This window comes from Scomber scombrus, chromosome 19 (genome assembly GCF_963691925.1).
Source record: "Scomber scombrus chromosome 19, fScoSco1.1, whole genome shotgun sequence".
NCBI lineage: Eukaryota > Metazoa > Chordata > Actinopteri > Scombriformes > Scombridae > Scomber > Scomber scombrus.
In genome coordinates, this window is record NC_084988.1 from 5,756,799 (window position 1) to 5,779,547 (window position 22,749).

At 38.2% G+C, this 22,749-nt stretch overlaps 2 protein-coding genes across 2 annotated transcripts; both read right to left on the reverse strand.

The window, feature by feature from the left end:
• Positions 1-363: 363 nt before the first annotated feature.
• Positions 364-4,935, reverse strand: plek2 (pleckstrin 2). The gene is made up of 9 exons (XM_062440649.1): positions 4,599-4,935; positions 4,272-4,436; positions 3,444-3,622; positions 3,255-3,346; positions 2,848-3,035; positions 2,561-2,662; positions 2,367-2,450; positions 2,063-2,141; positions 364-689 (listed from the first exon to the last, which is right to left on the reverse strand). Exons 1-9 carry the CDS (start codon positions 4,650-4,652, stop codon positions 562-564), a joined length of 1,071 nt encoding a protein of 356 aa, XP_062296633.1. The 5' UTR covers positions 4,653-4,935; the 3' UTR covers positions 364-561.
• A 6,191-nt stretch (positions 4,936-11,126) lies between these two features.
• LOC134001144 (tandem C2 domains nuclear protein) lies at positions 11,127-21,721 on the reverse strand. The gene is made up of 11 exons (XM_062440709.1): positions 21,655-21,721; positions 21,358-21,561; positions 19,986-20,156; positions 19,656-19,732; positions 17,280-17,346; positions 16,394-16,494; positions 15,654-15,770; positions 15,040-15,231; positions 12,306-12,420; positions 11,998-12,197; positions 11,127-11,237 (listed from the first exon to the last, which is right to left on the reverse strand). The coding sequence occupies exons 1-11, from the start codon at positions 21,719-21,721 to the stop codon at positions 11,127-11,129; spliced, it is 1,422 nt and encodes a 473-aa protein (XP_062296693.1).
• Between the last annotated feature and the right edge of the window lie 1,028 nt (positions 21,722-22,749).

Below are 22,749 nucleotides of genomic sequence, written 5' to 3' on the forward strand. Positions count from 1 at the left end.
AAACCAACGCCAGCTCACGTTGAATCATTCAGATAAAGGCTCGACTCAGCTTGTTGAGTGGGAGTGTCTGTCTGATTACTGGGAGCGCCTCCAACCTGCACACAACTTGATGATTGTGACAAATAGCTCCTGAGGCCGTTCTTGTTTCTACTTGTGCTTTCTCTTTGCCTCTGGAGTTGAAAAAAATACAAGGTGGATATTATAGTCGAAATTATTATGTTTAATAATGAAAAAAAATCCTGTAAAACATATGACAAACATTTTAAATTAAAATGGATAATTACAAAAGAAATTGATACAACTGTTGAGTTTTAAAAAAAATTCTTTCAAACTCAACAAAGCAGAAGGATTGAACTAAAAGTGGCAGATTTTTTTCTGAAAATTAGCATTTTGTAGATGAACAGAAATGTTTTGTACCATTGAATACTTTCATTTGATTACATGTTCCCAGTTTGTTGCTACAGTACATTCATGGAATGTATAAATTCAGCTTTCTTCATAACTGGATAAATGAACAAGCTGATATGTTTAAAATTGCAGTTTTAACCCGAGTCTGCTGCTCTATGTCTGCACTCTGATTGCATCTATCCAGTCCATCTTCTGCTGGTGGGTCGGCGCCTGGATGAAGTAATGTGTGTCTGACTGAGTGATGATTTTAAACAGGTTGCCTTGAATGTTGCCTTTTACACCTGCGTGAGAGAAGAGTTTGGAGATATGGTTAATTAAGTATAACTGCTCTGATAGATAAAAGTAGAAATAGTAATGTTATAGCTCAATAGGAAAAGTTGAATGATACATTTTCACTGTGCAGGTTAACAAATATGAGAACTTGAATGTAAAGGAAGACATGTAGGTGGAAAATAGAAATAACAGTAACTTTTGTCTCCCCAAAGTATCGTCAGTGTTAAATTACATAAAAGTTAGAGCACGTTTCATCAGGAGGATTTTAAAGGGATCCAGTTAAAGGATAAAGAATAAAGCTTAAAAGGATAAAGATGGCATTATTGTATATTTTTCTTATTGTTAACAAATTACCCCAAATCCAATAATGTGTGAATCCATCTCTCAACACTTATGTGACTTTACTACCCTGCCTGTAGCACTCAGAGGGGGTCGTGACCTGCTTTTAAAAAAGAATTTAGACTGCAAGGAACTGTGGTTGTTGTGGCTTGTTCATTTAAACTTCCCTTAATCTCTCTTCCTTTATATGGCTCTATGTGAAACAGTCTGAATCATAACACTGCAGCCACAGATTCAGTTGCCTTTATTTGGCTGATTTATTTTTGCTTTTAACAAGAAAAGCAGTTTAACTTGAGGTCAACGACCGTAATGATGACTTGTTCACACATTTCCTACATGTTTTCTCACGAAGACTAAACTCAGTCCCACCCTTTCCTTCTAAAACAGCTGAACATCATCTTCTGATTTACCAGAATAGACAGAAAATAACTGACCTCAGTTGATCAGTCAAAGGAAAAAAAGGACATTATTTCAATACATTTGAAAATTGTAAAAATATTATTTGCAATTAACACAAAAATTGATCCTAAATTGTTTTTCAGCAAATGTTACCTGTGGGGAGTATTTTAAGCTGCAGATCTGCAACTGAATATTTCCACAGCAGGACATTATGAGTGGGATTGACTCAGTAAATAAAAAGACTACAGTGCACATGGTAATCATAATGAAGGAACATATCAGTGAAACAGTGTGGCTCATTGATTGATTTTTTAATGATTTATGATAATAACAGAGCTCTGTGGCTCAGAAGAATCAAATATATCTGGCTTTGAATATTTGTTGGAAAGATCTGTTCATTGTTGGTTTTGGTGTTGTCGTGAAATAATAGGAAAAATAAAGAATATCACCAGACTTTGATAAATATATCTCAAATGAGAAGACTAACTTTTTTTTTCTTGGTTTCCTCATCACACTACTCAACTTTCTAAACTCATCATGTCTGAGAAGGAATCAAAATGATTTCCCAGACATCATCATCCTTTCCTTGAAAACATAATTTCTGAGGTTTCTAAAGTCAGTGTAGTTTGAGACGCTGACTCACCTGAGGGTACTCCATTATCATCCAGAGAGGATACCAGACAGCTTCGGAGTGAGAAGCCGCCAACGGGGCTGATGTCATCCTATTAAGTGACATAACATAGGAAGTGAATCAGATCCACTCTGAAGTAAGACTTAGAATTATGAGTAATGTAAGACATAGGCAAAACAAAACAGCTGCTTTGTTTGGGGCTGCAGCGCCGTTGCTAGGTTGTCATAATTTAAGTCATAATAAAGTCATCTTATGTTTTTGTACTGTTTTTATATTTCTATGGGTGGATCCTGCATAGTGAGGCCAATGTACTCACCTTGGTGGGATCATAGTAATGAAGGAACGCCGGCTCTGAGCGCAGCACAAACAGTCGTACTTTCCAGTTTTTCCTCCTGTGTCCCTGTGTTTGAAGAGAAGCCAAGAGTCGGTTTGACAAATGCACTCAAACATGATGTGAACAAATGAAAACACACAACTAAGCCAGAACATAATAACTAGATATGGGTTTACCTGTTTCAGCAGGTAGCCTCTCTTTATCACTTTTCCACTCAGCTCCACTGCAGACAGCGACGTCTCTGACTTCACACTGCCTCTCTTCTTCAAACTGTCAGCCTGGGATTACAAATGACATGCTTTAAATTAAATTGCATTCCATAAAACACTGAAAATCTGTGTGTGAATTGTGTGTGGATAGTATTTGATCTTGCCAGAAAGAAGAACACATTACATTTCAATGATTTCCCAGCAATAAGGGGTCAAGGATCAATACACACACACACACACTCCCTGGTACTTACAAAGCTGTACAGTGCAGTGGAGTCGTCCATGAACTGCTCGCTGAGGCCGGCGGTGCGGATGCCCTCCATACTCTTCAGGCCGACAGTACGCAGGAATCCCTCCTCCAGCAGGGCCGAGGCCAGCGTCACTGCCTCCACACGGGTCAGAACAAGCTGCATGAACACCAGCCAGTCCACCACCGCTGAGCCTGCATGAACATCACACGTTTAGAAGTATGTGTATACAGTAGATGCTCACATATGCACATATACACATTAATACAGTATATAGACATACTTTGGTATAGAGACATATGCAAAATAAAAAAAACTGTTCTTATAGATATTTATAGATGATGAAGGTTTTTATAACCAATTATCTCTTCAGATCAGACAGTAAAACGCAGAGTTGCTGTTTCAAAGCTCACCTGAGAAGCAGTTGTGGTAAGTGCTGCCCTGCTCCACATGGTGGCTCATCCTGATCCCACTGTGAACATCATACATGGAGTCCAACACCTTGCTGTAAGAGGACCAGAGACAATTAGAAAGAGATATAAATATAATAACAGTGGGAACAGGATGAGGTTTAACTTGTATGTAAGAGAGGGTTTCTTTACCTCAGATTGATGTTGTGTAACTCTGACCCAGCCGGCTCTTGTTGGCTGGCCACATTCCCACCTGACCGCAGTTTGTCCACCGCAGCGGTGATGTCAGCTGCCCAATCATCTCGCTCCTCCCGTGAACAAGCCTCCAGGAAATGTTCCACCAAATTTTTTGTCTGAAGCTTGAAGACCAACTGAGAAGAAAAAACATAGACGGGAACGGATGTTACAGAATCAGCAGAAAATAACTGATGGGTGATAAATCGTACGTAGGTGTTGGCAGGTAACGGAGATCAGGTCCAAACAAAACAGTAACCTCAGGCAATGACTGTGAAAGGATCAAAGTGTGTCTGCTGGTGAAAACACACCTGCAGTCTGGTTTCTACCAATGAAAACATAAACAAAGAAAAACACTGAATGGAAACTGTAGCACATTCATGTTATAGACAGAGCCGGCTGGGAAGTCATGTCTGTTATTTTATAATGTCAATTCAAATCTGTATCTTTGTCACTTGTGTATAATTCAGCAAATATATTACATACGTACTCTGTTTGATGACATAATCAAATCCAGTTATGAAAGTAGTTTAATTTATGGGTTGTATTATTATTGGGTATGTTATTCCTCCCCTTTAATATAAAAGTTAATCTTCTCTTTTGGGTTTAACTGCTGAATTTGTGAGTGAAGATATAGAAAACTGTTTGTATGTATTGACGTTTTTCAGATACAAGAGGACAGTGACCGAAAGAATAAAAAATCTTAGCTATGAATACATTGAACAGTCATCTGAAAGAAATTCTTTAATCATCTGTCTAACAATCTGTTGCATTAAAAATACTCACCGGCCGGTTCTCATACTCCAGGAAAGGACAAGTTATCACACAGTCCTTCAGCAGGATTTTCCCCCGCTGACTTGAATCCCTTTTACCTCCTTCATACTTGTAATACAGCAACTTGTCTGGCATCAACACAAACCAGCGTGCCTTCCAGTTGTGTACAACATGACCCTGTAAAAACAGATGATCAAAAATGAACTTGTGATATTCTCTTTTCTGTAGAAGTAGCCAAAACTCTCTTCCACAACTGGGTTACATCTTTCACTAAAGGCTAAACTGACTCAATGAAATCAGCATTTGTATTTTTACATATTTCACACAAAAATAACTCACTCTTTTCACCAGGAATCCTTCTCTTAGAATCGTGTTTTTCTTGTCTGTATCCATTCTGTCTGTTCAGGGTGATTTGCCGAATGAGCTTTGCCTGTTCCGACCTGCTCAGGTTATTGAATGTACAGGGGAGTTTTTTTTATGGATCACTAAATGCGTCAGCCTGTTCACACCCACACCCACACACCTTGCTCAACACCAAGTGGGCCCAGCTGATCCTGCAGTTTCTGCTGATGATCACATGAGGGCGCAGTGACTCCTTCAGAGACTCAGCATGGATGAGGATGTTTTGGAAAAAGACTCATGAATCTTTGAATGTTTTTAATGATGGATTTCTGAAATTTTTGAGGTAATGTCTTGCAGTGTTATGTCAGGAAATCAAAGAAGAAAGTCCTTTTTTAAGTTAACGTGATTATTTCATTTCAATTAATTTATCATTTTCATTATGTGAAAAAATCATATCCTGGAGGTGAACAACCTGTTGCAGGACCAGAGATTTTTTTGTCCCATTTCAATGAAAACCCAGCAGCAAGGGGGCCTACTGTAGTTCCTGTCCCTAATAGCAGCTGTACCCATCAGGAGGACAGCTGGGTTCAAATCTCCTTCAGATGTAAATTCCTGAAGAGTGCACATACCTGCTTTATGAGGCGGTTGCAACCACATGTGGCGTTACAGGACATTTATTTTTGCTCCATCTCCATTTCCTGCTTCCTGGTAGTAACAATAGAGATAACATATCAGAATGAGGAAGGGATTGTCATTATTTCCAGTTATGAATGAAGTCAGGCTGCTGTTATAAATCTCTTAATTCACACTTACACTGGTGAAAACATGTTGTGCTTTGGAGTTCAGATTTAAATTGAAGTTCAGCTAAATAATTGTTTTGTTTTTTGCCTTTAAAGGAGCAGTTCAACATTTTGGAAAGAACGCTTCTTTGCTTTCTTGCCGAGAGTTAATAAGTTAGTTAATTACATGCTCAATATGAAGCTAGCAGCCAATTAGTTTAGTTTAGGCAAAAGTCTGGCTTTCCAATGCAGTATTACAAAAAAACATAGTGGCACAAAAACCAAAGAATCAAATTGAAGAATAGAAAGTCATAGAAACGGGTTGTATACAGTATAGTAATAGAAAAATTGCAATTTGTAGTGACTTATTGAGAGGGTTGCTGAGGTGGAAAAGGGACTATTTCTTGGCTTGGCACTGTGACTTCCTGGAGTATTGTCTCCACCATGAGGTTACCAGGCAACCAGCGGAAACTCCCCTTATTAATCTTGTTCCAAGACAGCAAAGTGTTTTTCCAACTATTTCTTTGAAAATATCCTCCAGACATGTTTTAAAATATTTAAAGAAGTCTGTTTTGAATTATAATTTGCTTCTGATGTCTTGCTGCAAGAAAAGTTTAATTGCAGTCCTTATACTCCTTCTGCCTTATTAAAAATTCCCAAAGCTAAGAATATATGCAAATGTTTTAATCTACAAAGTTTAACTGCTAGATACAAGGCGTCTTTTAATTTATTGTTAAGTCCATTTTCAGTGTATGTGAGGTATAAAAGTTTCCACATCATATTTGAATACAGAACAACTCACAAATCATGTCATAAACTCAGATTTAAAGTGAACACAGAGAAACTTTCCTCTTTCAACAGATTAATGTGAACACACCTTTTGAATATCAAACTCTGCACATACATTGTCCTGCTCAGTGAAGTTGAACATTCAAGTGATGTGAGCAAAACACATTTTTGAGTAGGGTGGGACTTTACAGTAAGTGAAGTTCATTGTGGTTGCAGAGCATCCTGGTAGCTGAATGGTTGCTGTGCGTGCGATGTCCCTGGTTTAATCCCAGCTGGGGATCTTTGTTGCACATCATCTTGTTTCCTATCTGCAACTTCACTGTGACTGATGAATAAAGGCAAAAATGCCCCACAAAAAAAAAGAGAGAGAGAGAGAGAGAGAGAGAGAGAGACAGCAAGAGAGAGATGGAGAGAGAGAGAGAGAGAGAGAGAGAGAGAGAGAGAGAGAGAGAGAGAGAGAGAGAGAGAGAGAGAGAGAGAGAGAGAGAGAGAGAGAGAGAGAGAGAGAGAGAGAGAGTGTGTGTGTGTTAATGATTGGAATTAATGTAATATGTGATATTAGACTTACGAATTATGTTTTTTTGCCATAACTGAGGTAGTTATAGATCTATTCTACAGTATAAGGAACGATCAAAGCCACTACATGTAAATTCTGACTTTGGCGCCTCCTAGTGACAAAAATAAACTTCTCACCTGGGGATGCTAACAAATTAGCTGAAAGCATCACATACATTTCTAACAACAACTAATTGCACCAGAAGAATTTGACTGTGAAAGATAATCAAACTGAAATAGACTTAGCTTTAGTAGCTTTATTGTCTCCGTTGATCATTGTAGCCAAAATTCTTGAAAAATGTATTTAAAGGGATTCTGTTTTAGCAAAAATATTTATGTTATGTGAATGTTATTATTAGTTTTGTTAAAATCTCAAATATCGATATTTACCAGCTTCAAAAATCCAGCATCAGCCAGGCTGCACATTCTTTCACCCAATTTTTTTTTATATACAGAGAAGCTGTTTTGATTTTGTTTTCCTTCTGGACATTTTTGATCTTCTTCCAACAAGCTTTCAGTAACTATCAATAATCTTTGAGGTCTGTGTGATATCTAATGTCATGTAACCCTCCTTCTGATGAAAACCACCAGGATATAAAGAGTGAGACATGAATCTTACAGCGCTCCTCTCTGCTGCAGGCCTCCTATAAACTCTGCATTGCGTCTCTAAAGAGAAGGAACCTGCTCATACAAGCATGCAGTTATGAGACAACTGGAATGTGCACCAGACTCAGCGTGGCAACCAGCCAGATACATGCCAAAGAAAAGAATCTCTTAAACACACACAGAGAGACAATAACCCAAAATCCTGCTCCTGAGAGTCAAGCACCTGTCTTGAGACAAATGTGCTCCTCGGACCTCAGAGCTGAGTGTTCAGTCAAGTCACAGGTTAAGGTGTGTCCGGAATGCCCTCTGTATAATATTAACTATAAATCAAACATTAATTTAAAAAGAGGATGGTGTTTTGGCATGCCAGGATGTGAAGGCGCTCTGACGCAGGTCGGCTCACGTGGAGCACCCGGTTGTCCTGGCCACACACACTTAAAACGCAAACACTGACCGGATTCTGTTTTCTTGGTCCACAGACTTATTGTTTGCTGGGTGTGTGTTTATGTGTGCGCGTCCACAGCTGGTTACACAGAGCACGTCGATGGTCAATCTCACGCTTTTATGAGAGTGAAGCTTGGCCCAGGATTCCCCTTTGGGATGACGAACCAAAGGGCTGTAGGTCTACATGGAGCACTTTAACTTGTCAAAATGTTATGTGATGTTCAAAAGTGATTATTTGAAAAGCACAGGTGGTTGCAAATCCCAAAATAAGTGCTATTTTTCTGTAAGTGAAAGATTCAAGATCTCACACATTCTCTGTAACAATGAAGTCTATAATGTACTTTTCTTGCAAGGACTTTTTTTTAAAAAGTGAAGGCACTGCAGTTTTTGAAATGTGGAAACAACACTTTAACATTCGATTTAAAAAACAGTTCATATGCAGACTCTCTCGCCACTCATCTGAGCCTGGATGAGTACCGAGGGCAGCTCTTTCAAGGGATGGTTAAATCCTCTTTGATGTTCTTCGATTCATCCAAGCAACACATAAAATGGTAGAACAGATGTCTTAGAAGTGCTTCACATGTAGGAACACAAACAGTTGACTGGCACTATGACGTCTGCGAACCTGAAGCAGCAACCTCACAGCACTGTTTTAAGCCACTATGAGCCTCCACATACCACTGTACTAACAGCAATGGTGAGCTGTGTGGAGAAAGCTCTAAAAAATGAACATTTTGTGTTGACAGAACACGTGCTAAACTTGTGAAGCAACATATTGGCCTTAGCATGCACTTTACAACACTGTCAATAAATATCTCTGTCATCGTTCAAATCATCAGTGAGAAACTGGCCAAGGTATTTTATTTCCTGGCGTTTATTGAGAGGAATATATTGCACAAGCGAAACATAAGAAAAACAAATTTCCTATCCTCTCTACCTCAGACTATCATGACATTATTCTCTTCAGCATTATATCTAATATAATAATCCTTGCTGTACTGTGAGCAAAACTTAAGTAATTGCTGCGGCCCAGCACTGTATGGACATATAACTAGAAATAAATGAGAGATAAATACAAGAGAGACAAGAGATAAAATTTCCCCTCCATCATTAGGCAGATACAGCATTTCCCCATTTAACCAGCATTGCCTGATGGGCATACCAGATGACTAGTATCCTTACTACATAGTCATCATTTTTCATGATTCATTCTGTCAATGGTCTTGGATGCATCAATAAAACACATAAATACAGTGAAACTCTGGCGTTCACATTTACTCACTATTTCCTTAAAAGCATAAATACACATGTTTTATTTTAAAGCCAAACTGATCAGTGGTGAGAGCAAACATTTCCAACCTTGTTAGCAGGATCCTTTCCAGCACTGCAGTAGGCAATGGCAATAGGTACAGGCAAATATTGAGACAATAGACCGCTAGGCACGGATGTGTAAAAATTGGTGGTTTTCATTTATTTTAGTCAGTTTTTTAATGTATTGTGCACATTTTTGTAATATATTTATAGAACTTATTTCGAATGTTTTTAAACTTGTAACTGATAATTGCCCAAATGCATACTAATTCAGCTTACTAGAGGCATTAAGAGCTGCCACAATATTGTCACAGTGATGTGTGATGTGAGAGCATCTCTAGGTAGTTTAATTATATATATTTGAACAAGTTGTCAGTTACGGTGGAATAAAACTTTTATCAAGTCAGCATTAAAATCCCCAATGACAAAAACAGAAGTCAAACCATTTTCCTCAATGAAAGAATGAACAAATGCTAATCTGATCAGAAATTCATCCTCAGGCTGGTAAGACTCATAAGGTGTATGTATAGATATTTATGATTGAATCAACTTTTTATAATAATTGATCTCTGACCTATGAGCCCAATCAACATTCAGTCTTACCACCTTCACAAGTGGGTCATATTTACTCTTACAAAGTCTTGCCACTCTGCCAAGTATCCCACCTTGGGCTATTTTTGTCCTGATATCAGTGGTGGACTCTCTAGCACAATGAAAATCCTCATGTTGTGTCTGCAGTTTATCCAGGTCTTGTTTGGTAAGCAAAGTCTCTTAAAGGCACAGGATGTCACACTCTTCTAAAAGTGTGTCAACCACCAAACACCTTGGTTTTTTTTTTAAGTTGAAATGAAACTTTTCAAAGTGCTGCGGCTGAAAGGAAATTGTTTTGATTTTTCCACAAACTACAAAATGTCCTTTTCTATAGTTAGTCCTCAAATCTTGAGGATGGGGTTGAAATTGCCTATGTAGCGATATTAAATTGCTTCTGTAATAAAAATGGGGAAATGGGAAAACAGGATGTTTGTGTCCTGAGCAGGAGACAGGAGGAGAGAACAGTGAGGCACATTCTCTTGCTGTTTGCTTTGAGATTTCTCAATCAGTGGCCTCTTTAATAAAAAGTAACATGGTGACACAGATGTTTTATGGCTGTTGACCTATTTTACAAGCGCTGAGGACAGACTGTGTGAAATGTGCGTAATGTACTTGCTGGAGACCTTGGCCTGTTTCCTTTCCATGTCGCACTTTCTCCACAAATAAGACACAAAGCAGACTACATACAGTATATATAAGACTACAGACTACTATTCAGATATTTAACATTCCAATCTCTCCACTTCTTTCAATAAACACACACACTAACTTTTCCAAATGACACCTACCTTTAATCACACTAAACTTTCAACAGCAAAACATTAAATACATAAAAAATTAAAATGCTTTTATTAAAAGCGTACAGCTATGGTTTGATACAGGAGCTGCTGTATTGTACATATATCCTATGTAGTTAAATTAGAGATAAAAACCTTCTACTGTAGCTCACCTTATAGGGAATTAAGATGATATGAAGTTTTTACTGCAAGTGTTAATTTATGGTCACTCAATCTGCTTGTAAACTTTCTAGCTAGCTGGAACAGAGTGAGGTCCTCACTAATAAGCAGTCATATACAAAATCCAGCATTATATACAGCTAAATGCTATGCTGAATTGTTGTAAGTTAAGCAAATGCTCTATTGTTGTTTTTCTTAAGAGAAATCCTTCATTTTCCATCCATAAAACTTCTTCCAGCACCTATACTTTGTTCAAAACCCCTATTTACAACCGATCACTGAGCAACTGAAGCATCTCTGTGGAAATCTGGTCTCCCAGGGCATTCAGAGCACGTTCAGTAGTTTACAGTCCGGTCCATCACAGTCGACTGCCTATCAGCAATCCAGACTGAAGCTGGTCGACCGGAAAAGCAAGCAGGTGTAGCAGGACCTGCAGCACAAGATCATTACTATACGTCCACAGTGAGTACAGAGGAAGTTAGGAGACACGAGGTTTAGGAAGTGCTCAGCTTGTGCCACGCTGCCACCACTTTCTCTGGGTGAGCCATCGTGTCCTTCCACTGCTCCACAGCTTGTGGGACAGGACTGTCGAATCCCAGCTGAACCTGCCACAAACATAAAGAGAAAAAAGATAATTTGTTGCACTCAACATCACAACATCTCTCATTTCAGAACATGTTTGTGTATAGATATGAAGGCTTGATTTAGGTGAAATTTTAAAGGATAGTTTCACAATTTTTCAAGCCTGTCTTAAAACAACAATTAGGTTCCCAAATTTACATTGAAGCATGTTTTTCTTACTATAATCATTCCTCCTTTTCATACTGGCCATTAGAAGATACCTTCATAATGCACTTACAATGTAAGTCTGCTTGTGCAAAAATGTATATAAAAGTTCATTAATGATGCTGCTTGGCAGATGTGAAAAATCTAAGGAAGTTTCATTTTTATTTATTTCTATTTTTATTTTTTTATTTATGAATGATGCACTGACTGGTGACCACTTTAAAATGTTGTTGTACTTGTGACAATGACAATAAAAATCTATTCTATTCTAGTCAGCTTGTTTGAGAAGTACATTATTCATTGTTATTATCTCATTCATTATTACTCATGCTTGGTGGGAAAGCCTCTGTAAATATCTTGAGCTAACGGGAGGTGCATTAGCAGCTCCTTATTGCTGGAAAACTTAATGGATTACGTCCTTATGATGATTCATTTCCCAAAAACCTAATTCAGAAATTCAGTTACTTAGTGAAAATGCAATAATCTCGAATTAAGGCTGACATTATGAAATATTATAACAATCAATAATAATAAATAACAAAATAAATACCTAAAGTACATCATTATTCAACAACTCACCTGTCCGAGACACTGTTTCCTCCTTACTGAGCTGCGGCTGTAGAGTTTGACTGACAGAGAGCAGGCCTGGTCTAAGGCAGCCAGGAGGAAGTGAAACGTCTCCGCCCACTTACACTGACCCCCGGAGGCCTTCAGCACACGAGTCTTCTTCTTCATCACTATCCGCCCCAACTGGTGCATCTCCGCCTTGACAAAAAAAGCTTCAGAGGGGTGGAAGAAGTGGACATAAAAGAATGGTTACTAACACGAGTCACAGTCAGTTTTCTTCTTCTTTTAGTTGTAAAGCATTCAAGACCATCTCTTGATACCTTGGGTGAGTGGTGACGAGGATGCTGGGAGATTTTGGGCAGCAAGGATTTGAAGCTGAATACGTCCGTTGACCGCCTGAAAGCAGGTGGCAAGATGCAGCTCAGAGTGGCACACCTGAAAGTGCAATTAAGAGGGAAAGCTTGGATTTTATATAAGACAAAAATGTATTTTTCTGTTCTCATTATGGATGCTTTATCATTTTCTCCTGGTTTCTGGGGGGTTATGGTGCATACTGGTTTTCTATGTTTCTGCTTCTGTTTTTTGCTATGTGTTTTTATGCTTGCTGCAGCACAAATTGCCCAATGGGACAAATAATACATTTGGACTTGAATATTGTTGCTCCCCCCAGGATGTATCCTAATGATCTCCTGACTTTTCAGTACTGCTAGCACAAGGCTGATATTTTTGGCTTTCAGTGAAATGCCTTTGACAGCTATTGGCATGACTTCTAGTACATGCATTCATGTCCCCTCTGAGGTAGAATTATAACAACTTTGGTGATTTGGTGGAACTTTTGTGTGGAGAAGCAGCCTGTACTGAAAGTAGCCAACAGTCTAATGTACTTGTTGCTTGCATAGGACTATAAGCAGCTGCAGCTATGGCCACTGAAGCACCGAAGATGTCAACAGCATCAAGTGAGCATGTTGATTTCCGACATTAATCATCACATTTCATCAAAGTTGGACCGGCTACTGTATGTATGTATCATCTACTGCTGGACATGACCTTTACAGCTCTCCCTTCAGCACAGTAATTATAAATTGTCAGGTCGGTTGTTTGATGTCAGCTGGAGTTACATGACAGGAGGTTGTGACTTTAAAAGGAACATCAATTTGACCTTTAATTACAGTCCAAAAAGGTTTTTGAAAGGCCAAAAGGATGTATGAACTTGAAGTGTATCAGCTGCTCGCATTTTGTCATCAAACCAGCAGTTTGTGGCGTTTTATAAAGTTTTGACCTTTTTTGTGTTTTTCTAAATTCCAGATCAAAGTGAAGAAATGGAAATCATTTCCAACATGAGCTGGTGATGTCTGAGATATTGTATTTGTCTTTTAAAATGGATAATTACGCTGTACTGACTATTTTCTTTTAAATTGTGTGCTTTAGTAAATGGTTCGTGCTCGAAAACAACATTTTATTGGTGACTTTTGGATTGAAAAACTTGAGCAGGATTCAATTGATTTATCTGTATTGCTCACAGACATCATAAAGAGCAGGTTAAAGCTGTGTTAATCCGTTTGATGTTGTTTTTCTGTCTTAGACTGCCAGCAGCTCTGCTTCTTTTCAAAATCCTGCTGATATTTTTCCTATTTGAGATGTCAACGAATTCAGCTGTCTTGGCCTTTAAGAGCCTCTACTGAGTGACAGTGATTTGGACAAAATGGGTCTTTTGTGTCCACCAGATGGGTAAAATCACTCACTGAATCACGCTGTCCCCCTGAGAACCTGAGGATGATTCATTGTCTGATCCAGTAAGTGCAGAAACAGTTCACATTTTACTGTCACTGGGAGATATGCATCCATTTATCAACAAAACCACTCTCTGCTGTTGAAATGGTTTGAGGTTTGACCTACTTTCTATGTCTTACATTTCCAGAATCCTCACTGTGGTTTCTTTTCTCTAATAAAAGCCCGTTTCCCAATTCCCCCAAATGAATCCCCTTTCTCTTCTTATTGTGATTATGCAACAACAGAGAAGTCTGCCTAAGTGTCACTATTGCCCTGTTAGGGCCAAGTGTACGGTACATGCCAGTGGGCTATAATGCATCATGTGGACAGTTTTATGAGGCACACACAGTGCTTTGTTCTTATTTACTGTGCACATACAAAGGAGTGATAAAAGACAGCAGCCAACAGAGGAAATGGTCGAGTATAAGTAGTAAAAGTCTAGGATATTCCCACACAGAGTTTTTCCTCTTGGCCGTAGCAGCTGTACAACGGGTTAGATAATATAAGCTAATTGCTACAACCGAGAGTATAACAGGTCCATTTGTAAATCATCCAGACACTAAACTGAACACTGATTATTTAGACTGGCTGACTCAGACTGTGAGTAAGCAAACATCATTAAATATTTATCCTTCTGCATCCTATTACATCAGTCTTCTTACTTCAAGTTGTCAAATTGCCATAATAATCACATCTCAATTCTCATCTGAATTCAGGTTCAACTGAGTTAAATCTGCACTTAACAATAGATAGAGCGACTTAAAGCCACTAAAGTCTGTTCAAAGTGGAGCTTTTAAATTCTATATGATATTTGATAGTATAATGAATAATAACGCAAAGTGCTTTGGGAGGCTTTTGTAAGTTATTTCAGGATACAATGAGTTAGACAGTAGTATGAGTATTTTTCATATCTAAATAGTCTTAATAAATCTATAGTTGTTTGGGGACCTTTTAGTTGTGGACCCCAAGCAGTTACCCAACTTGCCTAATGGTGATATCTGCCCCCATTTTAAGGGCTTTATGTTACATTCACAGTTCATATAGGCTGAATGTTGTGTTTAAGTTAGTTTTTCTTATCTTCTACTTGCAACACATTTTTAATAAATGCAAAGCCTGAAAAATCTCTTCTAAAAGTTGTTTCTGGGTTAGGGTGATCACAACTGAGATTATTCAATTTCTTGTAGTTTTTTTTTTAAATGTTTCCAAAAGTGTTGGTATTTGAACCACACCTGATGGAAAAACAATGTAAAAGAAACAAAAAAAAAAAGTGACATAAACACTCACAGAGGATTTGGAAGGAGGGTTGAGGTCCAGCCAGTGCTCTGTCTCCTGAGGGCCGAGCTGTCGCAGAGAGACCACACACTCCGCCACCGTGCGTTTCCTGTTGCTGTGTGTCTGCAGCCGCAGCACCAAGGCACTACAGCGCAGCTGCTGGAGACGCAGCGCAAACACGAAGGTCTCCATGAAGGATGCATCCTAAAAATCAGAGGAAGCAAAAAATAAAGGTCAGAGGGGTTCACCACAGTATATGAGCCTAGATAAAAACAATGGATCTCTATCGAGAGCAGTAAATCAATCTGAAACCACAGCGTAGAGGGAAACTTAGTTGTTTTTTCACCTGTAATAAAATCCTAAAAAGTTAATTTGAAATGCTCTAAGAAAGCTAATCTGTGTACATATGTAGATCACACTATGCTAAATTCTCTCTAGTAAAAATGTTGTCATAAAACAGCATTTTTTATTCATAAACCTTCTGCTAAAAATGTAACCTTTAAGGAAAACTGAAAACTCTAAACATTATTTTCAAACTTAAAATCTCAACCTTCAGATTTTCTCAGATGTCATTGAACATTTATGATTTTCAGGTTTTAGTCGGTGGTCCGTTACTCAGTATGTACCTGGCAGTACTCCTTGATTGAACTCTTGAACTGGATTGGTTTGGGGATGGTGATGATCCCTTTAAATCCAATCTTTTGCTGTTCTACCCCATCCAGAGGAAGGTTGAGGTCTGAACACTGATAAGAGGAACGAAAGTGTTAGTATAGGCAGGTCAAATCTATATATAGCCTGAACATTCTTAAAGTGCTCCTGAGAAAAAAGGACATTCACACAAAAAACCTTGTCAAAACCTTTCATATACATCCTGTTATTGCGCCATTGTGAGTTATGTGAAGTTTGAATGAATTTAATACTCCTCTGTTCAGCAAAAACATCCATATTTTTTATTATAAGAGCTGCACTAATGTGACCTTAGGGAAAAATGAAACCAAAACGTTTTAGGAGGGATGCAGTGCCCCTTTTTAAATTTTCATCCCAGACTCTTAGAGAATCTGCCAAATGCATTAAAACCTTTTAACTGTATGTAAATAAAGATTGAATGTACAATATACAATAAAATGTGTTGTCTGTAGAGAGAGCGCACACTTCCTCAGATACACTATGCGCTGTATTTTAACATCAATGGAGACGAGATCTGTTCGTTAAAAAACAGATTCCTTCTCAGTGTCCGAGCCAAAGTTAATAGAGCATTGAGCAGAGCTATCAGAGACCTGTATTCTAGACACACAGAGGGTCCATTGAGAAATGCAGCAGAAAAGCACAATGGTGCTTTTTGTCCCTTCCCAGCGTGTAACCTTACCTGGACCAGGGTGATCCACACCTGCTCCAGAGCCTCTTGGTAGTTCAGACGAACACACACCTTCCCCAGCTCCCGCTCATCGCCTGACAGAGTGATGGAGTCTGTAACATTTGGGGAATCAGAAGACAGCAGAAGAACAGGAACAAATTACAATTTACAAGGTGTAATATGATTACATTAATGTGAGCTTGTACTGTAGTTATTACATGGTGTTAATGAGTATTCACTGAAGATTCAAAGTGGACATTTGAAGCTAATTTAAAGATTATTCCCCCCTTTCAGTGTTCTCAGTGAGTACAAATGTGCTTATCTTACAACTCTGAACATCAGATCATTTACAACTACATTTTCTCATTGGTATATAATCTTGAAAGCACATTGCCTACAGACGCTGCTTAAAACCAGATGAGCTATATCTGATTCTGCACATTATGGTTATATTATTGCCTTGTATACATAACATGTATACATTGTATTATATGTTAACATTATTAATAATAAAGTGGCAATTGTCAAAACTGTTTCAGAAATTTTGTAACATGGGTTGCAATTAAAACAAAAAATTAAATTATTTATCTCTATTATAACAGAGCTGCTTTTCTTCTTGGAATGATACAGTATTTACGTAAGAAAAGCTTATCTGTGATAATGAATGGCGAATTGTAGTGAAAACATTTGGAAATGATTAGTGTGTCTGCCCTTTCACAGTTGCTCAATGAAGAGTGATCTTAATCAGACTTAGTCATGCCTCTTTGAGATCGTAGGGGGGTTAGAGGGAATTTCTTTTTTTTTTTTTTTTTATCTCACAGAGGAATGGCAGCTGAGTTGATCCAAACAGCGATTTTGAAAGGGAAGTGTTTGGTCAAGGAGATAAATCTGTACTTACCCAGACTGCTTTCAATGGAGTCCATCAAGGAGGACGTGCTGCTGACACTGGATACAGAGTCGTAGCACTGCAAGTGAAATCAACACATACAGAGATAGTCAGAACAGCATGAAACCCTCCTTATTTTTTTCCCACAGAAACCTAAAACTTTACCGTTTAACTAAACTGAGTGCTACTAACACAGTAATAATTATAGTTAAATACTAAAGTTAGACACACTGACAAATCTACCATGTTGATGTTTAGGAGATATAATTTTTACCACATTCACCATCTTAGGTTAGCGTGTTAGCATGGTAACATTTGCCACTTAAAACACAAAGTACAGCTGAGGCTGAGGAGAATGTCGTGAGTTCTGTTTTATTTTTATATTTTATATTTTGAGGAAATGTCAGCACCGGATAAAATAAAAATAACATCAAAGTTATTATAATTTATTCTTTGGGGAACATAGAAGTGCGTACCAAATTTTCCCAGCAATCCGCCCAACAGTCGAGATAATTCAATAAAGAACTACAAAGTCAACCAATGATAAAGTAAACAATGTTAGGCAATCTTTGTCGTCATGGAAACATAAACACCACAACAACAAAAAGTCCTGACTTGTGGTTGGAAACAGAGGGCGAACAGCGGTCTCCTGAACAAGAATCTATAGATAACATTTCGTGACTAGAGGTGGAAAAATCACAGGAGCCCCCAAAATGAGATCCTCTGGGAACCTTTAATATCTGCTTCAACTTTCACAGCAGTCCATCCAATAATTGTTGAGATACTTCAGTCTGAGACAAAGTGGTGGACCAACCAACCAACACTGCCATAACAAAAACAATCCTACCTAACCTTAACCCTAACCTCATTTCCTCTTCAAATCTATTGTTTGAAAACACCTTCTCTTCCTGGATCTTGTTGCTTTACCTTCACTTCTCATTTCACACCTTCCTTCTGGAAACCTGGGTTTATTTGTTTAGATCTATTCAGCCAATTATCTCTTACCGCTCATTACTTACTACTGTTTGCACATAATCTTGCCAAACTAAACATTTGACGTAACGCAGCTGTAATTGTACACCCACGGCATGATGCTCTGATAAAAACATCAGCTAAACTGAAAGGTGAATAGAAATGTTAATGTGTTGTTTAACACAGACAGAAGAAAAAATCTCTCCCTCTGACATTTTATCACAGAACGAGCCCTGACTAAGATATTGTTTATCGAGGTTTTGGGCGAGACTTGGATCGATTGCTTGTGACACAGCCTCAGCCATTCATATTAAGTAATAGGGAGCAGTTGACAGGCATACCACACCACATCCTTCACGGAACAAAGAAATACGCCCCAACGTTTTCATTGTTTTCCTTTCTGTATTACTGATTAAATACCACTCTATCATAGACAATCAGCAGGTACGTCCCTAATCCAAAATCCTGGAGCTGAATCATATGTGGCAAACAGAAATGCATTCAGGGACAGCTGCTAAACTGGAGGAGTGAGCTATAATTAATCTCCAGTGACATTGTGACATAATATCTTTAAAATCCAGCTCAAAATGCATCACAAGTTTACCTCCTTAATTCCTTATTAGCTAAAGATTTAAAGAAATTACATGGAGCCCCAAATAGCACAACAGATTTTATGATAAATTGACTGAACACATGCATTGACGACTGAAAGCATCAATAACTCACAAAGTTATATTAAAACAGACTTAAAAAGAATCACTTTATCCCTCAACCTCAGATCAGTTAGTAAAAAGTAAAAAGGCTTTGTTCGTTTTTTATTTACCACTCATCAGTTCATGAAATCAGTTCAATTCAAATCTAAATTATTTAAATTCTTTGTTTATCTTTAAAAAAAAAAAAGTTTGACATTTTGGTAAATATGCATATTTGCTTTCTTGCTGAGCAAAGAACAAAACTACTCTCATGTGTGTTCAGTTAAGTATGACGTTAAAGCCAGCAGCCAGTTAGTTTAGCTTAGTATAAAGACCAGAAACAAGGAGTGAAAGCCTGCAGAAAGGAAGCAAAATCCACAAACCATCACCTCTAAAGCTCACCAAATAGCACTCGACATTTTGTTTTTTTAAAAAAAGATTGAATTTGAATTTAAATGACAAGTATATTTTCCATTTCAAAACTTTTAATCATCTCAACACTCTTATTGATTATAATCTCAGCCAATCCAACAGTTCACGTGACTCTGTTTTGACTCTCTGCCCTCTCTTTTCCCCTTAAATCAAAATATAAGCTAGTGAGACTCATTTGCAATGTTCCACTATGCCGCCGAGGACATTGGAAACTAAAACACTATATTTAGTCTTGGTTGACACAGGGTGAGAAACGCTGTGTGAATACAGATTAGATAGAGAACGGTCTCACCTGCAGGTGACTCTGAGGGTTGGACAGATCAAACATGGAGCTGCTGAGTCGCTGCTGGCCAGGCTTCAAAGTCCAACCTGGAAGTAAAATGACAGCCAATCAAAGGGATTTAATTAGCCATAACTCAATTAGTCATAATTAGTCTTTATTATGTAATTCTGTGTCGGACTGTAGAAAAAAATTATGAATGAACCCTCAGTATTACTCAACCCTGAATATATTTCTGTCTAAAAATATATTTCTGTCTATCACCTTTTTGTGTGGTTTTTAAAAATTGTTTCACATGATGTCTTTTTTATAGTGTGTACTGATGATCTGTGGTACCTGGACTTGGATTTTGGGGGCTGGAGTCCCTGTGTCTCCGTGTCTTACGGCGGGTCGAGTCAGGGGAAACATGCTCAGCCAGCTGACCCTGATGGAAACCCGCCTCTTGGCTGTAAGAGTTGTGCCTGGAGCCCAACAGCTCCGCCTTCCTCTCTGCATACGTGGACCGGGCCGAACCTGCAGAGAGACAGCAGACTGTGGGGTCAGCATGCTTCAATTCTCACAAAATTATTCTCATTATTCGTTAATACTGAAAGACCTCAGCTATTCATGAAGAAACAGGATATCCTGGTACTGCTCTCCTGTGCAATCCAATTTCAGGTCACACCTCGGTAAACTCTGAGCTGATTTTAATGAAACTGAGATGAGGCTTTAAGGCAGTTGGCACTGTGAGTCTTCACTGCGGGCTTGAATTTGGCGAATTAAATGTATTAGTCACCCTAAAATTATTCGTAACCTAATCCTATGGAGGGACGAGATTGGATGTGTTTTTGTGCCCTGATTTAACTGAGCTCTTGTGCTCCAGGGTGCAGGATAGTTGGATACACAGTGTAATTAAATGTCTGATTGTTTAGCTCTGAAAGGTGATAATTCCCACTGTATAGTAGATACAGAACCTGCTACATTTATCTGGTCAAGAAATGGCCTGATGGAGATATTGGTTAAGCAAAAATATATACTTCAAACATAATTTTGTGCTGTCAGATCTTCGTCATCAAAAAATATATAAATAAGCTAAACATCTTAAAAGAAATAGACACATTTGGCTGTCACACTTCAATAAAATGACCTTTTTGTGTTTCTGCGTTACTGGTCCTTCTGCAACTAATCATCAGGTTGCATTCCAGTATCATAATGCTCAGTCTTCCTTCTGTCCAAAAATGGATTTAAAAGTTTATCTGAAGCTAATATGAAGCATCAGCTGTTCAAATGAGTCAAATCAATTCGATATATTTCAGTGTTAGTCTTTTTTAGTGCTGAAGTCTCTCTTTTTGTTACTATACTTTCACCTCAGCTCAACAGGGAAACACAAAGAGGGAATTTGTTACAATCGAACAAAGAGTTGTCTTTGAAACTTAAGTAAACATTTGACCATTCTGGGATTTCCCTAGGAAATAAAAGTTCAACACTGTTTCTAGAAAATGAAATGTCTTACTGTAAATGATGTATGTTCTTTAATAGTGTTGACAGAGACACTGCAGTGATGGGACTGGCTTTATTTACCAACCCAACCTTTAAGTCAACACTACTTAAAGGTTTCTATATTGCTACTTAACACATCATTTACAGAGATTGTGTAAATTAAATGAATCCACTTAGACTAAAAAGAAACTGAAGCCTCCTTAATGGCAGATGTTATTTTTCAGTAAGTACGTACTCTGCAGTCCGGACTGTAAATTGGGGTAGCGGGGGCCTCTGGGCTGAATGTAAGAAGCTTTGAAGGTCGGTAGAACAAACGGAACCTCTCTGCCATCCGGGGGCAGCTTGGATAGGAGGTAGTCTTCTGTGACCCCCCGTCTCCCTTCATCTGGATGCTGTCCTGAGGCTACTGCCTTGTGAGGAGGCATCTTCAGTGTGATCACTTGAAATCAAAGAAAATCACACAGTCAGATAAAAAAAAAAAACCAATCTGTTCAAGCTGTTTGATGTGCAGATATGCAGGATGGCAGTTTACCTTGTGTATCTGGCTCCTTCTCCTTATTTTTAATGAAGTTCTTGCAGCAGTTTTTCAGGCACTCCATGGCTGCAACTGGAAACATTTCAGTGTTGAAACAGTAAATGGAAATTATAGATTACACAGTCAACAGTGATACCACCAGGGCCGGACTAGGTATTTCTAGGAACCTTATCAGGAATTGCTAACACTCCAAATGCCCTTACGAAGACTGTACATTAACCCATAGAGTTCATTATTTGTCACAATACCATACCCATACCCAAAACTTGTAATTTAATGTAGTCTCAATTTCTGTTATTATGCACACCAATCGCCAAATTAGTGCTCCATTTTTTTCTAGTTCCCCCCCAAAACCAAAGTGCGGTATCACAGCCCAAATATTTGTAATTTGATATAATCCCAAATTGTGCAACGCTGTTCCCAATTCCCCCAAATGTGATCAAATGCTCCAAAAAAATGTTGTCATAATCCTAAAATTTGTTACAGTGCACTCAGTTCTGCCAAATGTTGTAAACCCCCTCCACTGCCAAAATCCCCAGAAGATGCTGATATAATACCAAAATTGTTATAGTGCACCTGGTTACCCCAAAGCTATTACATGGCTCTCGAAGCTGGTGTGGTTCATCCAAAACCTTAAACCTCAGGACTAGAAGATGGCACTGAATTGAATAATAAGAACTTTTAGCATAGATGGAGTGCTAAACAGAACTAAATTGTCCATTATGCTAACCTAGAGCTGCAGTGATGTCAATTAACTGATTGACAGAAAAGTGATTGGTAACAATTTTTGATATTTGACTAATCGTTTAAGCAATATTTCTGAACTAAAATTACAAAAATTCACTGGCTCAAACTTCCCAAATTTCATTCTCATTTTAGATAATAAACTTTAAACTCTATTATCATAAGCTTGGTCAGACAAAACATTTTGAAGAATAAACTTTGGGTTTGAGAACTTGGGATGTACATTTTTCACAATTTGTGGACTTCATGAATAATTGATTAATCAAGGAAGTAATCGGTAGATTAATGATTATGAAAATAATCAGTCTAGGTGCTCTGAAATCCACAAATCTCTGTCATTTGCTGAGA

Bases quoted from the DNA above. Each gene is read 5' to 3' on its own strand.
- plek2 (XM_062440649.1), bottom strand. From the start codon at position 4,652: ATGGATACAGACAAGAAAAACACGATTCTAAGAGAAGGATTCCTGGTG. The intron at 2,451-2,560 runs GTAAACCCATAT...CTTCAAACACAG, and splicing joins GAGGCTACCTGCTGAAACAG to GGACACAGGAGGAAAAACTG. The intron at 2,142-2,366 runs GTGAGTACATTG...GTCACTTAATAG, and splicing joins ATTACTATGATCCCACCAAG to GATGACATCAGCCCCGTTGG.
- LOC134001144 (XM_062440709.1), bottom strand. From the start codon at position 21,721: ATGGAGTGCCTGAAAAACTGCTGCAAGAACTTCATTAAAAATAAGGAG. The intron at 12,198-12,305 runs GTATCAAGAGAT...ACCCCTCTGAAG, and splicing joins CTCGTCACCACTCACCCAAG to CTTTTTTTGTCAAGGCGGAG. The intron at 11,238-11,997 runs GTGAGTTGTTGA...TGTTTGTGGCAG, and splicing joins GGAAACAGTGTCTCGGACAG to GTTCAGCTGGGATTCGACAG.